The sequence below is a fragment of the Aphelocoma coerulescens genome, chromosome 23 (genome assembly GCF_041296385.1).
Source record: "Aphelocoma coerulescens isolate FSJ_1873_10779 chromosome 23, UR_Acoe_1.0, whole genome shotgun sequence".
In the NCBI taxonomy this organism is placed as follows: domain Eukaryota; kingdom Metazoa; phylum Chordata; class Aves; order Passeriformes; family Corvidae; genus Aphelocoma; species Aphelocoma coerulescens.
In genome coordinates this window covers 929735-945717 of record NC_091036.1, presented here as the reverse complement: position 1 = coordinate 945717, position 15983 = coordinate 929735, and the positions used below count along the sequence as shown (strand labels likewise).

General features: G+C 63.4%; 1 protein-coding gene across 1 annotated transcript in view; it reads left to right on the top strand.

Annotated features, from left to right (window-relative positions):
- SDC3 (syndecan 3) overlaps positions 1–15983 on the top strand; it is a 36447-nt gene continuing 20464 nt past the window's right edge. The window contains exon 1 of the mRNA XM_069035950.1: positions 1–122. Within this exon, the coding sequence (XP_068892051.1) occupies positions 33–122 (90 nt within the window). The 5' untranslated portion in view covers positions 1–32. The remainder of the gene's footprint in view (positions 123–15983) is intronic.

Genomic DNA, 15983 nt, shown 5'->3' with positions numbered 1-15983 from the left:
GCCGCCGCCGGCAGCGTCCTTGCGGCAGGAAGATGCCCGGGGAGGTGCCGCCGCCGGCGCCCCGGGGGCTGCGGACCCTCCCGCTGCTGCTGCTGCTGCTGCTCAGCGCCCGCGCCGCGCTGGTGAGTGCGGGGGCACCGGCGGGGGGCACCGGCGGGGGGGCCGAGGGACATCGGCACCGCCGGGGGGGGGGCGAGGACCGGCACCGAGAGGGGGGAGAGGGGAGGGATCGGCATCGGCACCGGGAGGGGGGCGCCGGGAGGGGGCAGCGGGGACCGGCACCGGGAGGGGCCAGCGGGGACCGGCACCGGGAGGGGGCAGCGGGGACCGGCACCGGGAGGGGCCAGCGGGGACCGGCAGCGGGCGGCAGCGGCCCCGCGGAGGAGCTGCCGCGGGCAGGGGGGTGGGACCGGCCCCGGCACCGCGCGTGGATCGGTACCGCGGGGGCCGGGGCTGTGTGGGGTGGCACCGGCGTCGTGCACGGGCTGGCCCCGGGCAGCGGCACGGGTCTGGAACGGCCTCGGGACCGCGCGTGGATCGGCAGCGGGCGGGGGGCACCCGCAGCGGGCGGGGGGCGTGGGGCCGGCAGCGGAACCGGGGCGGGACCGGCACCGTGCGGGGTCCGGCAGCTGCAGCCGGCGGAGATCGGGACCGGGACCCGCCCGGGGCGCTCCGGGACCCGCAGTCCGCTGTGGGGGTCCCCCAGCTCCCGAGGGGCTCCGCTCCCCCCTCCGTGGCCGCAGAGCCCCCCCGAGCCCCGCAGCCGCTGTCCCCGCGGGTCTCCCCTCCCCTGCCACCCCCCGGGCGGTGCCGGGCACGCTGGCGGGCGTGGGGAGGGGGCTGCGGGCAGCCGCCGCTTGAAGGTCGCAGGGAAACACGCCTTGAAAAGCACCCCGAGGGGCGGAGAGGGAGGAACCCCCCGGCTGCTGCTGCTGCTCGGGGGCAGCAGAAACTCGCCCCCCATCCGCCCCCCGCCTCCCCGTCCCCGCTCCCCTCCTGCATCCCCAGCCCCCGGTGGGGCGGAGGGCGCAGATACAGCCCGGGCAGCGCCCGCTGCTCCCGTTCCGTGGGGCCGGAGGAGAAGGGGCTGGGCGGCCTCTGGCACCTCCAAAACTGCTGCTCCCCACCGGCAGCTCCGCCTGGGAGAGCATCCGTGGGATCCTGGGGTCCGTGGGAGCCTCCCAGCCCTGCCTGCACCCTGCCCCGAGCCGGGCGTTGGAGCTTTGCAGGACCAGGGCGCTGCTTTTTGGGGGATGCTCTCCGGGAAGGAGCCAGAAGATGCTTTTCCCCCCAGCCCAGGAGCAGTGGGAGAGCGCGGTGGGGAGGAAGGCTGCCCCTGCTCCTCCTCCTCTCTTCAAGAGGGGAAGAAGCCCCAGGGCCTGGCTGCTGCAGTGAATCACCCGGAGCTCCTGCCGGGCTCTGTTTGGGGGTGCCCCAGGCTGGCCCCCCATTCCCGCACGAGGGGCGGCTCCCAGCTCTCCCAGCCCCTCTGGAATAGAGACCCAACTTCAGCGTCCCTGAGGGGACACGAGGCGCTCCTCCAACGCCTCTGGTGAATCTGCACGGCCGCCGGATCCAAGGGCACTTTTGTTCAGCCCGAAATTCCCTTTGCCCCGGATCCCGGGGAGTCTCTGCTCCGCTCGGAGCTCCCCTCCGTCCCCGCGGTGAGGGGTGAGTGCGGCTGTGCCGGTGTCCGCAGCCCCCGCGGCAGGGTGGGGTCGGCTCTGGGGGTGCTCATCCCCCCCCGGATGAGCTTTTCCCCTTCCTTTTGGGGAACTGGCGTTGCTGGTTGCTGGATTAGGTTGTTGGTGTTTCCTGAGGGTGTTTAGGCCGTTTGGGAGAGGCCGTGGGGTTGTTCAGTGCCGGGCGGGGAGGGGATGGGATGTGGGATGTAGGGTGTGGGATGTGGGGTGTGGGATGTGGGGTGTGGGACGCTCCCGAGGGCTGGAGGAGCTGCTGCCTCCACCTGGATGGGATCGAGGCTTCTCCTCTCCCCCTCTCTCCCCTGAAGATTTAAATTTGGACAGACCCAGCTCCTCCCTTGAGTCACCGGGGTGGGAAGCGGTGACTTGGCACAGCTCAGGCACATCCGTGACGATGGGATGGGGATGGATTTGGGGGTTCCTGTCCCCCCAGTGCCGGATCCTGGGCCCTGCCAGGGAGCTTTTCCCTGGAGCAGCACCCAGAGAGTTCCTGGCTGCTCCGAGGATGAGAAACTCCGGCCCCGCTGGCACCAAGCCCGTGGGGTCCCTGGGATGAGTCCCTGTCCCCATCCCGGGGAGTGCAGAGGGCCAGGGATGGGGCCAGGGATGGGGCCAGGGAAGGGCCCTGGCGTGGCTGGAGCATTGCTGGGACACCTCTCGGTGTCACTCGGGGCTTCCCTTTGATCTCCTGCTCTCCCTGACCCCTCTCGGCCCCGGCTTCGGGGAAGCTGGGATGGACCCCCTTGGGATCGGTCCCTGTAACCCTTTGTGTGCCGCCGTGGGAGTGCTGAGGGGCAGGAGCTGCTGCTCCTGGAGGGACCCCTCCCTGGCAGAGGGGTTTTCCCAGCAGTGCCGGGGGCAGGTTTGGGGTTGTCTGCGGTTCCCCGAGACTCGCGAGCTCACCCTGCCCATCCCTGGTCCTGCCTCATCCCTTTGGAGCTGGGTAGGGACCACGTGGAGAGGGGGAGGAGGGAGACCCAGGTTCCTGCACCAGCCCTTCCCGGGGCAGGGATGAGCTCCTGCCCTGCTGGACACCCGCGATTCCCAGGACAGGCTCCTTTCTGTGCTGCTGGGAGTGCTGGCGGCTGCTCCTCACGCCCGGACCACACACACGGGCTGGGGAATCGCCGCTTCCTCCTCCTCCTCCGGGCAGGCAGAGCGGGGTGCTGGCAGCCCAGCGGCATCCGGGGACCGCTGGGGAGAGGGGGCAGGACAGGCACGGTAATTAGTGGGGTTGATGAGCTTTAATCAGGCCGTGGGCTGTGCAGGGGGTGGGCGCAGCCAGCCCTGAGTGCCACCCCCGGCTCTGGGGTCCCCAGGTGTGGGCTCAGGACGCTTCGTCGCGGCTCCGGCTGCTGGCGGAGCCCAGCTTAGGGATCAACTCATCACCTTAATTACCGAGAGCGTTGATTGACCCTGACCTTTCACAGCTCCCCGGCCCTGGGGCGCTGCTCCGGGGCCGGTTCCTGGATCCCCGTGCAGGATGTGGGGAGGTGCTCTGGGTTTAGTCCCGGGCTGTGTTTCACTGTGGAAGGGCATCCCTTGCTCCCTGCAACCCCTCCGGAGCCTCCCTCAGCCCAGAGGGATGATGAGGAACACAGAGATTCCTCCAGGCCCTGCCGAGGTTTGGGGTGAAGCACCCCTGCCCTGCAGGGATTTGGGGAGTTCAGCATCCCCACGGCTCCGGGGCCCACCGGGCCTGGCGCTTCCAGGGCCGCCTCATTCCCGTGATGTTTTCCAGTGTTTCCTCGGCAGCTCCCTGGTTTCCAGCCTGGCATCGGGGCCGGGGGGGGCGGCGGGGGGGCTCCCCTGAGGTTTGGGGGTGCTCTGGGGTTTGGTGTAATGAGTTTTCAGGGCTCAGCCCGGCCCCCAGGGGTGGATTGGAGCTCCCTGGTGTGAGCTGGGGTCACACGGGGCTCAACCCAGCCCCGTTTGTAGGGACAGCCCCGCTCTCCCATCCAGCCGTGCTCAACCCCAGCTCCTTCCTCTTTCATGGAGAAACCGAGGGGGAAAAAAATCCGTCAATAAATAAAGGAATGGATCCCCAAGGGGCTCAGGGTTCTCTGGCCACTGTCACCTCGTACCCCGGCCTATGCGTGCCGTGGGAGCAGTGGCAGCGAAGTCCCCGAGTGTCGCCAGGGCTCCTTTTCCCTCGGGAGACGCGCGGCAGCCCCGGGAGACGGCGCCGGGGGCTGGGGAATGCCGGTCCCGGGGACGTGAGCCGGGTACCAAACCCTGCCGGGCCCGGCGGGGCTCTGGGAACCGGGAACCGTTCCCGTCCCGAGCCTCCAGAGGCTCCAACAGAGCTCCGGTTAATCCTGGCCCCGTGTCCCTGTCCCCCTGTCCCCGTGTCCCTGTCCCCCTGTCCCTGTCCCCCTGTCCCCCTGTCCCCGTCCCTCCCGGCTTCCCAGGATCTGGGGCCGGGCACACCCTCGCCTCCTGCCCGGCTCTGGGTGGGCTTTTGCTGCTGGAGGCTCAGCCCCGGCGCCCCTCGGCGCTCGGGAGATGGGGAGCAGGGATTTGGGGGCAGAAACCCCCTTCGGACGTGGCTGGGCCTCTCCTCGGAGCAGCCTTTGCCGGAGATGCGGTCCTGGCATCCTCCAGGGTCTCCCTTCCCTGCTCATCCTCCCCGCCCAGCCCGAGGCTCCTTTGGCTCGGGAGCTGCTGGAGAAGGATTTCTGCTCCGGAGCCGGGGGTGGCCCCGAGCCCCTGGCGGGCAGGAGGGGCCGAGCCCCTGCTCGGGGTCCCCTCGGCAGCGGCCGCTGCTCCCTGCCCGGCTCCGGGGCCGCCGCTCGCCTGTGGAGGGAGGAGCGGAGCCTTTCCCGGCTTTTCCGTCCCTGTTTTGTGCCATTCCCGGTTTCCCCCCCCCTTGTTTTGTGCCATTCCCGGTTTTCCCCCCTTGCTTTGTGCCGTTCCCCGTTCCCCCCGTGCCGTGGGCTGGGAATATTTTCCATGGGGAGTGTCCAGCGGTCCCTCCCGGCTCCGGGGGGCGCGGAGGTGGAACGCGGAGCTTTTCGTGGCCTCTCCTCCCCCTCTCCTCATTAATTAATTTGACATTTACGCCGAGATCCTCGTGCAGAGCTCCCGAGCGTCTCGGTGACCTCCGGAGCAGCTCCAGAGCTGCTGGAATTCCAGGTGGGAGGGAAGGACGCGGCCAGATCCCGGCAGAGGCGGCTCCTGTCCCCCAAACCCTGTTTTGGGGCCTTCCTGTGGTCGGGAAGGAATGGGATTGGATTTGGCATCCCGTGGGATGCTCCTTGCAGCTGTGCGAAGGTGACAGCGTTTCCAGAGCTGGTTATTCCAAGGTTTTTTGTTAAAATTGACTCCAAAAAAGTGAATTCAGGTGCTGGCTCAGTGTTGAACCCAAGCGTGGCTCTGCTTGGAGGGGACAGCACGGATCTGGGGGAACCCAAACCTCCTTTCCCACCTCAGCATCCCAGAGCAGGCGATCCCAGCGCTCCCCAGGCTGGATTGGGATGGGCTGGGACGTTCCCTCTGCCCTGCCCACGCCACGAGACAGAGGCCGGGTGTGTTGACATCCCCGTGGCCTCTCCCTCCCTCGGCGCAGCTTGGCCACGGCTCAAACTCTTTATTTCGAGATAAAAATAACAGCAGCAACCTCGGGGCTGCTGCTCCTGCCGCAGCTGGGGGAGAAACAGGGATTGTTTTAGGAAAAAAGGGAGGAAACCTCGATGTGGGGGAGCCTGGGCACAAATCCCCCCAGGCTGCAGCCCCGAAGTGGGACCTGGAGTGGGGAGGAGGAGGCTGGAGCCAGGGAAAAGCCGGGAAAAACCGGGAAAAACCTCATCTTCCAGGCAGCACAGAGCACAACTTGTTGGCAAAACAGTTTGTTAGCCAAAAAATGCGGTTTTCTGGAGGAGGAGGAGGGGATGGAGCTGCTTCAGGAGCTGCGAGGGAAGGGGGGGCCTGGTGAGGGTTTGGGGGGGTTGGAGGGGATGCTCAGGCAGCAAATGTCAAAAATCCGACTCAGGGCTGCATTTTGGGGGAAGGGAGTGGGAGTTTGGGGCCAAAGCGGGCATTTAAAAGAGGAAAAAAAAAAATCTTTATTTCTCGTTTTTGCAAGTCAAGCTGGAAGGGAACACAGAGCCCCTGTGTTCGTGTCCCTCCCCGAGCAGTTTTCCCGCAGAGGCAGCAGCTCTGGGAGCACGCAGGGAGCTTTGCTTCCCCGCACTTGACGTTACTCCACCATTCCCAGCTTTTTTAAGGCCAGTTTGGGCTCCTCACAACTATTCCAGGTGCTGGGAGCGGTCGCTGTGTCCCTGGGGAGCCTCTCCATGCAGCCCATGAAGATCACCCAGAAAAAGCCGGGATAATGCCATTTCCCCCCGCATTTTGGGGGTTTTTTTGGGGAATGGCATCATCCGGATTTTCTTTTCCCCGCTCCCTCGGGCACGGGCTCCGGGGGAGGGAGATGTGGGAATCTCCAGCAGCCGGGAACGGGGCTTGGAGATGGAGCTGGGACAGCACCAGGGGAGCCTGGGCTGCTCCAAAGCCTGGGCTCCATCACCGCGGAAAATCCCGGAGCTGCCAGGGATTTGCGGAGGGAATTGGGGGATTTTGGGCAGCTGGGACCCCCCTGGAGGCGGCTCCGAGGGCGAGGGTCCCTTTTTGGGTGAGTTCCCCGGGACTTCGGGGCCCTTTCGTGTCACTGCTGCCTTTGTCACCTCCTCCTCCTCCTGAATCAATCCAGGATTTAATAATTCCAATTTAATAATAATTAAAATTTAATCACTCCAATTTATTAATCCCAATTTCCTGCCCAGCTCGGTGCCCCCCAGCCCGGGCTGTGTCTGGGGCCTCTGATGAGCGCTAATTAAGCTCTAATTAGCCCCCGGTGGCCGCAGGTCGGTGCCCTCTGTGTCACCTCTGTCAGAGGATCGTTACCAACACCCCCCGCAAAGCTGGGGGGTCCCGGCGTTAATTACCCGTTAATTACCCCGGGGTTAATTAGGAAGAGTGCTGATGGGGATACTGGGGGCTTGGGCATCCAGCTGGGACTCCAGGGCGGGGAACTGGGATGAAATGGGATCCTGGGCGGGGTTTATCGGTCATGGGGCCTCTTCATCCCCCCCAGCCTCCTCTGTGGTGTGGGATCGCATCCCGCTGGGACAGCCAGGCTCCAAAATCCCAGATCCGCGGAATTCCTTGGCTTTGTTTTCCCTGGAGCTGGGAGGAGCCGTTTGTCCCCGTACACCAGTAACGAACTGGTTTGGGCGGGACTGGGATGGGTCCCCCGGATCCCCCGTGGCCCTGGAACATTTCCTGCAGCCCTGGGGGGCTCAGGGCTGGGCAGGACCCCCTGGAATTTGGGGGTGTTACCAGGGCTGGAATTGGGGTGGCCCAGCCTCTTCTCCCGCTTTGCCCTCCTGCCTTTAATTGGGATTAATGAATCCCTGCTCCTCCATCCCGGGGGCTGGGCCCGGCAGTGTGTCCCCAAATGTCCCACGGATGTCCCTAAAGCCACCAGGAGTGGAGGTGGGGAGATGCTGGCGGGATCTGAGGGTGGGATGCCGGGATGGGAGCACGTCCTGGATTTGGAGCATCCTGAATCCCTTTGTTCTCCATGGCGAGAGCTCCTCAGCGCCGAGGAGGAAGGAGAGAGGGAATCCGCTGGCTGTGGCACGGCTGGGTGGGCAGGGATGGGCAGCGTCACATCCCTGTGCCCGCAGGGACACCAGCCCTGATCCGAGGGGAAATGGGAATTCTGGAGCAGGGAGTGGCTGGGGCTGCAGGGAGCAGCAGCTCCAGGTCCTGTCCCCCACCCACCACAGGAGTTTGGGGCTAAACAGTGACTTTTTGGGGTTGCTCAGGGAGCTCCTTCCAGCCCTGGAGCTCTTGGGAAGGGGATCTGGGAAGAGCATTCCCACGGGCTCTCTGTGCAGGCTCGGACCAAGATTTGGTAAAAATCCTTAATTTCTGGGGAGTTTTGTGATTTTTTTTCTTCCAAGGACCTTTTTTGGCTGCTGGTGCCACCACTGGGGTGAGGCTGAGGGTCTGGCCGGGATCATCCCGGCTGCAAGAGAGTCCCAAGAACCCGAATGAGGGGATTTTCCTGCTGATTTTCCTTCTGATCCAACTCCAACATTCCCAAATGCTCTCGCCAGCTCCAGCTTTAAAGGCTGAGTCTGGGATCCCAGTGCTGGAACCCCTTGGATGACAGCACTCCCAAACCCATCCCAGACAGCTGCTGGTGATGCCAGGGATTCCAGGACAGGGATTGGGATTGGGATTGGGATGCAGAGCCAGCTCCCAGCCTGCTCCCATCCCTGCCTGCATCCCTGGATCGGGAAGCGGCTGCTGCCCCTGGGCCTCCCCATCCTCTCCCGCCTGTTCCCGTTCCCTCCCTCCAGCCGGAGTTTTCCCTGGCGGACCAGGTTAAATCGGGATGTGAGGAGCAGGGATGGGAGAGGAGCCGGGCTGGACACCGAGGATTGGGAAGGAGGGACCATTCCATCCCAAATCTGCCCCCAGACCCCGCCGCAGGCGAGGTTCCCACACGCAGGGACCAGCGGGATCGGGGCTGACCCGGGCCGGGGGTGTCACCCCAAAACCCCATCCCTGCTGCTGGAACCCCCCTGGCGCAATTCCAGCTGCTCCCAACGCTGCAGCCGGAGTTTGCCTGCAGCTAAAAATACCTCGGAGCGCAGCAAAGCCCCCGGAGGGTTTAGGCTCTATATTTAGGTTCCTGCAGCACAAAGCCATATTGCACGGGGGCCGGGCAGTGGGATCTCCTTCTAGGAACGGGGGGAGCAGAGGACAGGAGCAGAGGGGTGCGATGGGGCCTTTCCATGTGGATGCAGGGCTGGATCCTCCCCCTGCAGCCGCTGTCCCACCCGGCTGCTCCAATCCGGGCCTTTCTTCCCCCAAACCCCAGCAGAAGTTGCTGCCTGAGCGTGGAGGGAAAGGGACATCAAACATTTATAGGCCTCGCAAATCGTCAAGGAAATGTCTGGCTCTGCTAAAATAGCAGCAGCAATTAGAGGAGAGGAAAAAAACCCCAAACCCAGCAGCCACGGCTCGTGTGTTATCCCAGCGTTCTCCCAGCGCTTCCCGTCCTCAGCCGGGGTCACCGCTTTGGGCTTGGGCTCCCCAAGCCCATCTGGGGCATGGGACAAGCTCTGAACCCCCCCAAACCAGTCTGAAACCCGACTTCGTGGCTCTCCAAACATATCCCAACCTCAGTTCTGACTTAAACTGAAAGGGCAGCGGGAAGTTAATTGGGCTCCTTCTTCTTTCGGGGCCGGAGCAGGGTCGGCGCTTCCTGCCCGCCTCTGGTTGCTCCTAATTAGGAAAACCCCAAATTTGAGCTTCCCCGGTGCCTCAGTGGGATCTGTCCTGTGGGGATGGGTCCTTCCCCCCACCCAGGGTGAGGATGGGGCAGCAGGTGAAGGAAAACAGCCAAATCCCGAGGGTCAGGGGAATTTTGCTGCTGCTTTGTTTGACCCGGGGCGTTCCGGAGGAGAACTCTGCTGTTCCTCCAGCGGGCAGCAGGGCACGAGGGTCACGCTCGCCTGCTCAGGCTTTGCACTTCCCTGCATAAAAATCAGGGATTTGGTGATTTTTCATTATTTTCTTCCCTTTGGCAAAGGTTAAACCTGAGTGAGGAGCAGAGCGAGCTCTGGGGTGAGGAGGAGGTTCAGGATCCAGGACCCGGCGTGGATTTGGGCTCTCCCTGCGCCGAGTTTTTGGGAACCAGGGCTTGTCTGGCACAGCTCAGAGCTGGTGTGAGAAAGAGGAAAGAAAACGCCAGGAGGGGAAATCCAGGGGGGAAGAGCAGGGCTGGGTGGAGGTGCTGGGGGGTGGCAGCCACAGGGACCTGCAGGGACACGTCTTCCTGGTGTAGGGAAGTGTTTGCCAAGGAAGAGGAGAACTCAGCTGGGAACAGGTCCTGGATTTGGAGCATCCTGAATCCCTTTGTTTTCCATGGCGAGAGCTCCTCAACACCCGGCCAGGAGGAGGAGGAGGAAGGAGAGACGGAATCCACTGGATGTGGCACGGCTGGGTGGGCAGGGACGGACACGTCCCTCGCAGGGACATCCCTGTGTCCACGAAGGTGGAGCTGGTGGGACTTGGAACAGAGGAATTGGCTTTGTGTGCTTTTGGGACAACGCTCCTTCCCAACGGGATCAGCCATTCACTCCCTTCCCAACGGGATCACCCCAGCCACGGACATCAGTGAAATTGTGAAATCAGAGCTCTGGGGGGGTTTCCTTCCCCCCCCGGGCTGTGAGAGCTGCCGTGGTTTCTGTTTCGAAGCTTCCCCTGCGGGTTTCAGAGCTGGCCGTGCTTCCCCAAGCACAAGGTGGATCCTGCAGCTCCTGGAGCGGAGAATTTGGGGAATGAGGGATGCTCACTGCGGGGAGAGGATCTTTCCTGCCCTTCACAGAGGCCTGGAACATCTCCCTGGAGGAGCGAGCTGAGGATGGGGGGAGAGGAGCAGCTTCTCCTGCTGGTGGCTGCCGGGGATCCCGGTGCCCTGGGATCGCGTTCCCTTGGGATGGAGTTGTCCCTGCTCCCATTTTCCTCCTGCTCTGTTGGGTTGTGGGTGGGAAGAGTTGTGGCGTTTGAGGTGGTGGGGCTGGAGGCCAGGCCTGGCTGGGTGGGGTCTGCCTGGGATGCTGGGACCCATTCCCATATGGAACTGCTGGGACCTGTCCCTGGGTGGGAATGCTGGGACCCACTCCCATGTGGAGATGGTGGCAGCTGTGTGGGGATTTTGGGACCCACTCCTGTATGGAAATGCTGGTCCCTGTCCCTTTATGGGGATCCTGGGGCCCATTCCCATGTGGGGATTTTGGGACCCACTCCTGTATGGAAATGCTGGTCCCTGTCCCTGTATGGGGATCCTGGGACCCATTCCCATGTGGGGATTGTGGGACCCATTCCCATGTGGGGATTTTGGGACCCATTCCCATGTGGAGATGCTGGTACCTGTACGGAGATTCTGGGACCCATTCCCATGTGGGAACACTGGGACCTCTGTGGGAATTCTGGTGCCCATTCCCATCCGGAGATGCTGGCACCCATTCCCATGGAAGGACCTGGGTCCATGTGACATTCCCACCGCTGGGATTCTGGTCCCTGTGCCCCCCGGGGACGCTGCTGTGTTGGGCACTGCCCTGAGCACGCCCCTCAGCAGAACCAGGTTTCTCCCGCTTCTTCCCCTCCCAGAACATTTCCATCCCTCTTTTTGTCACTTCCCGTGGTGCTTTCAGCCCCCTGGCACTGACCCAAACTGCTCTGGCTGGGGAAAGAGGCCTCAGGTGCAGCAGAACCCCCTCATAATTTATTTGTTCCTCACCAGCTTCCGGGCAGGATCCCAGAGCTGCTGGAGCTGGGCTTGATTTCCCCTCTCCCACAGTAAATTTGAATTCCCCCCTTTCTCGGTTCTGGAGATGAATTCCGGGAGAAAACGCCTTGGAATGAGCGTAATCACCCCAAAAGAGCCAGCGAGCCCGGGAGCGCTGCACAGCCCGGGGCGGGTGACACCAAACGTGTCAGGAAGGGGCATTTCCTTCGGGCTCAGGCTTGAAATCCTTGCTGCTGTGGAAAGAGCAGGAACCTCCTTCCCGCCTGGTATTTGCTGAGGGAAACAACAGATTGGGGAATCAGTATTGGCATTTCTCCCCTCGGGGATTCCCGGTGCCATCCCCAATCCAGCCCCGCGGGTGGACGCTGCCTGTGGGAGGGAAGACGCTCAGCAGCGGGGGATTAGGGTTGGATCTTCCTGGGTTTTTTTTCCCTTAATGGAAAAGGCCGTGTTCGCACGGAAACCAATCGGTTTGTGCGGCCCTGAAAGGCAGGAGCATCCCAGAAAAGCTCCTGGCTCCCCGCTCGGCGTCGCAAAAAGGTTTAGAAAATTAAAAATAGAGCGTGGAGGGCGCGCCTGTGGAGCGCGGGGCTCTTTGTGGAGGAGCTGGAGGGCTCTGGAACGGCAGCGGGAGCCGCGGGATGAATCCCGATGGATGCTCCGAGCCCACCGCCCCTTCCCGGCGGGATCCAGGAGCCGGGGCCTCGGGATGAATCCCGATGGATGCTCCGAGCCCACCGCCCCTTCCCGGCAGGATCCGGGCGGGAGCGGCCGCGCATCCCCCGGGAGCTGCGGGATGGGGGTGCAGCCGCGGGGGTGCGGCCATCGCGGGGCTCCCACCGCGCTTCTGCGCTCGGGGGTGGCTCGGGGGGGCCCCGCGGAGCCGCCGCAGCCCCGGGCGAGCGCAGGGCCCCGCGGGCCGCTGGAAAGTAGGTCGTGGCTGTGCTGGCGTGGCCGCCCCGTCCTACATATGGAAATCGGGGCTATTTCTGGCCGCTCCGGACGGGCTCGGCGCTGTCCCCGCTCCGGCCTCCCCGCGGGGCCCCGCCCCGGGCACAGCCCCGCTCCCACCCCGCTGGATGCTTTGGGATGGAGCTGCGGGGTTGTTCCCGGTGATTCCTGCGCCCCTCCTCTCCCGGCATGGGTGACTCCATCCCAGCCTGCGGATCCCACCCCGCTTCCCAGTGTTGGGGGGGTTAATTCCGCATGGAAAAACCCTTTTCCGGCTGCACGAGCGGAGCCGGGGGCTTGTCCAGGTTCCTCAGTCCACCCCATCCCGGGTTTACCCCCGAGCCCACCCCCGGATTGCTCCCATCCCCTCCCTCCAGGCTGGAGTCCAGCTGGGAATTGTGGATTTGGCAGCATCTTAATCAACCCCGCTTTCCGTTTCCATGGCAACCCCGAGGAAGGTGGGCAGGAGCGCCTTCCTGTTGCACACGCGAACACCGGGTCCTGCTGCTGGGGCAAAGAAAGCTCCTCCCCGGCCGGGATAATCCTGATGGAACGCCAGGAGCAGAGGGAAAAGGGGCTGCCTGGGGTTTTCCCCAGTTTCGAGTCCTGCCTGCGTGCAGGGGGAGCGGGTGTTGATCTGGATGTGCCTGCAAGAGTCTCTAATTTTATTGCTGATTAATCATTATTAATTAGGTTCCTTAGCTGTGCTCAGCACCAGAAGGGATTTTGGGGGGTCTCCGGTAACGGGACTGGCACCCTTTTAGGGGCAGGAGGGTGAGGGTTGGTTTTAGGGCAGCGACAGCTCTGGCCTCTCCCTGCGGCTTAGACGTGGCCTGGACGTGTCACCCCCACATTCCCGGGGTTTAATGAGTTTGTGGGGAGCTGGGAAAGGGAGAAAAGGAGGCTCAGGGGGGCCCTTGTGGCTCTGCACAAGTCCCTGACAGGAGGGGGCAGCCGGGGGGGTCGGGCTCTGCTGGCAGGGAACAGGGACAGGAGGAGAGGGAACGGCCTCGGGCGGCACCCTGGGAGGTTAAGTTGGATATTTGGGAAAATTTCCTCATGGAAAAGTTTGTCAGGCCCTGGCAGAGCTGCCCAGGGAGGTTTGGAAGAATTTAAGGAATGTGGCACCCGGGGACAAAGGTGAGCAGTGACCACCCAGCGCTGGGTTAATGTTGGACACCACGGGCTGAGGGGGATTTTCCAACATCGATGATTCCAGGATCCCGTTGCTGTGTGACCTGGATGGGCCTGGATGCTTCCTGCATCCCTCAAAATGAGAGAAAAACCCTTTTGGTGCAAATTTTGCGACTCTTCCAGGTGGATTCGGGGCTGGGACGATGCCTTTGGGGTCCCAGAATCCGAGGAGGGAGAACGTGATGGGGGCAGCCAGGGGGGATTTCCAGGCTGCTCCATCAGGAGCAGTTCAGGAAGCAGATTCCCACTCGTGGGATTGGTGGGGTTTACCCAAAACACCCCAAAATCTGCTAAAGCAGAGGGGAGCCCCAGCTCTGTGGGCCCTGCTGCCCCACCCTCCCTGCAGGGACAGGACGTGGCCCCTCCGCCTGCTCCAGAGCCCCTTTTCCATGTGGAAAAATCCCCAAATCGTGACAATCCCTTTGTTCCTGGGGCTCGGGACTGGGGGAGGTCTCGGGTCCCCCCAAACTGCAGCACGGGGAGAGGCTGGGGAAACTGAGGCAGCGGCTGTGGGGGGAGAGGAGCCGTCGGGGAGGAAGGATTTGGGGGAAAAGGAACCATTTGTAGGGCTGCAGGATGTTCCCTTCAGGAAATCTGCCCCTGGATCCCCCCTCTCCTTTCCCAGCCCATCCCTGGGGGGCTCAGCCTTCCCCTCGCCACCTTAATGACCGCAATTAACGATCCCAGCAAATGAAGTGGCGTTTAAGGGGGGAAATAAAATGGGGAAAAGCCCAGGATTGCTTTCTGCGCTCGTTAAGAGGCTTTTTACTCCCGCAGCTGCCTGTGCTGCGGTGCCGGGGGAGCGTCCCCTGGCACGGTGACAGCGCCCTGGCACGGTGACAGCGCCCTGGCTCTCCAAAGCCACCCCCAGCTCCCACGGGGATTCCTTTGGGAGTGATCCCGGCTTTTCCTGAGTCTCCTTAGGGGGAAAAGCGGTGCCGGTGCATCCAGGACGGCGCGCAGCGGGACAGCTCAGCCCGAGCTGGTGTCGCCGTGGGGGGAGGTGGCACCGTGGTGTCACCCCCGGAGCCGGGGGAATTCTGCTCCCGAGTCACCGCGGCTGCTCCGGCCCCGACGGAAAAGCAGGAGAGGTTTGGGGCCGGCTCGTGGTCCCCGGGCTGTGTCCCCCTGTCCCGAATCACCCCGTGGCGCTCATCCCGTCCCCGCCGGGCCCTGGGGGGCTCAGCCCTGGCTGTTCCCATGGGAAAACTCTTGGAAAAGGGATGGGAGGAGGTTTACCCGGTCCCGGCTCCACCGGGGCTGATTTCCCCGGGCCCAGAGGCGTTTCCAGCTGAAACCTTTCCCTCCACAAACACCATGAGATCATTTTCCTCTCCCCGCCGCACAATGCGGCATTGTCCTGCCCATTCCGCTGGAAATCAAACCGGGAATGTGAGCCGAGGCACCCTGATCCCCTCCCCAGCGCCCGAGGAGCCGGGATGGGGCTCCCCAAACATCCCAAAGCCTTTTTGGGAAGGGTTTTGCACCGGGAGGGGCCGGGATCCGTGGGGTCACAGGGATCCAAGGGCTGAGAATTCCTGCTGGAATCTCAGCGCCGGGATCGGCTGAGCCTGGGAGGGCTGGGAGGGCTGGGGCTGCGCTCGGCTGGCTGTGAAAAACGGGAATTGCGCTTTTCCTCGCCTTTTCATTGTTCGGCACGGGGCTCTCATCGGAGCGGGCAGGAACAGCCGGGATCGGCTCTGGGGGAGATTTGGAAGCGGCTGGAAGGAGGCGTCGGGTCCGGGGGGGGGGGACACGAAAGTCCCGTGTTTTTGTGGAGCTGTGGCAGTGCCCAAGGCCAGGCTGGACACTGGGGCTGGAGCAGCCTGGCACAGTGGGAGGTGTCCCTGCCACGGCAGGGGTGGCACTGGGTGGGATTTAAGGTTCCTCCAACCCCAACCATTCCAGGATTCCATGATCCCAAGGTGCAGGTTGCTGGGATGTTCCTGGGCTGGTGGGATTTAAACCTAGACTGGACCATGCAGCTTTTATGCGGCTGCTTCAGGCATGGAGCTGCTTTTCCTCCTTTTCCTTGGAATTCTGTGGCCCTGGCTCCCAGCCTCGTGCCGGCAGCCCCCGACCAGCTCTGCAAATGCATCCGGGGCTGCGGCCTGGGGGTGTTCCTGTGCTTCCTGTGGATCTTTCCTTTGGTTTTCTTGTGCCATTCCACAGGGAGGGGAGGAGAAATCCCCCAGGAGCATCCAGAGCTGTCACAGGCCCCACCCCACTCCGTCCCCCTCCAAAGCTCCGGGTTTCTGTCCCCTGGTGTGGGACTCCTCCCCCTGTGGATTTCCCCATCCCCAGCTGCCTTCCCGGAGGCTCCAGCTCCTCCTCGCCCACACGGGCGGGATTAGGGTCCCCACACGGGCAGGATTAGGGTCCCCACACGGGCAGGATTAGGGTCCCCACACGGGCGGGATTAGGGTCCCCGGAGCCATCTGGACCCCACAGGAGCAGCCCCTGCTCTGCCTCAGGAGCCCAGAGAAGATCCTGCAGTGGGAACTGCATCCATGCGGGAATGTCCCCCCACAGGGAGAATCCCCCTCAGAGGCTCCCCGTGTGCCCAGCCGGGCTGGCTTGGGGGACACTCCTTGTTTTGGGGTCGCTGGGGTGGGTTGCAGCTTCAAGGGCTGAGTTTGGAGCCAGGTGCATCCATATTTATGGGAACAGAGGGAAAATATCCCAAGGGCATCCCCCAGCCGTGTTTTGGGAAGGTTTGGGCTGGACCCACCTGTTGTGGTTGGGTTTAGGATGAAGGATCCCAGAATGTCTTGGCTGGGAAGGGGATTTAGGGATCATCCAGT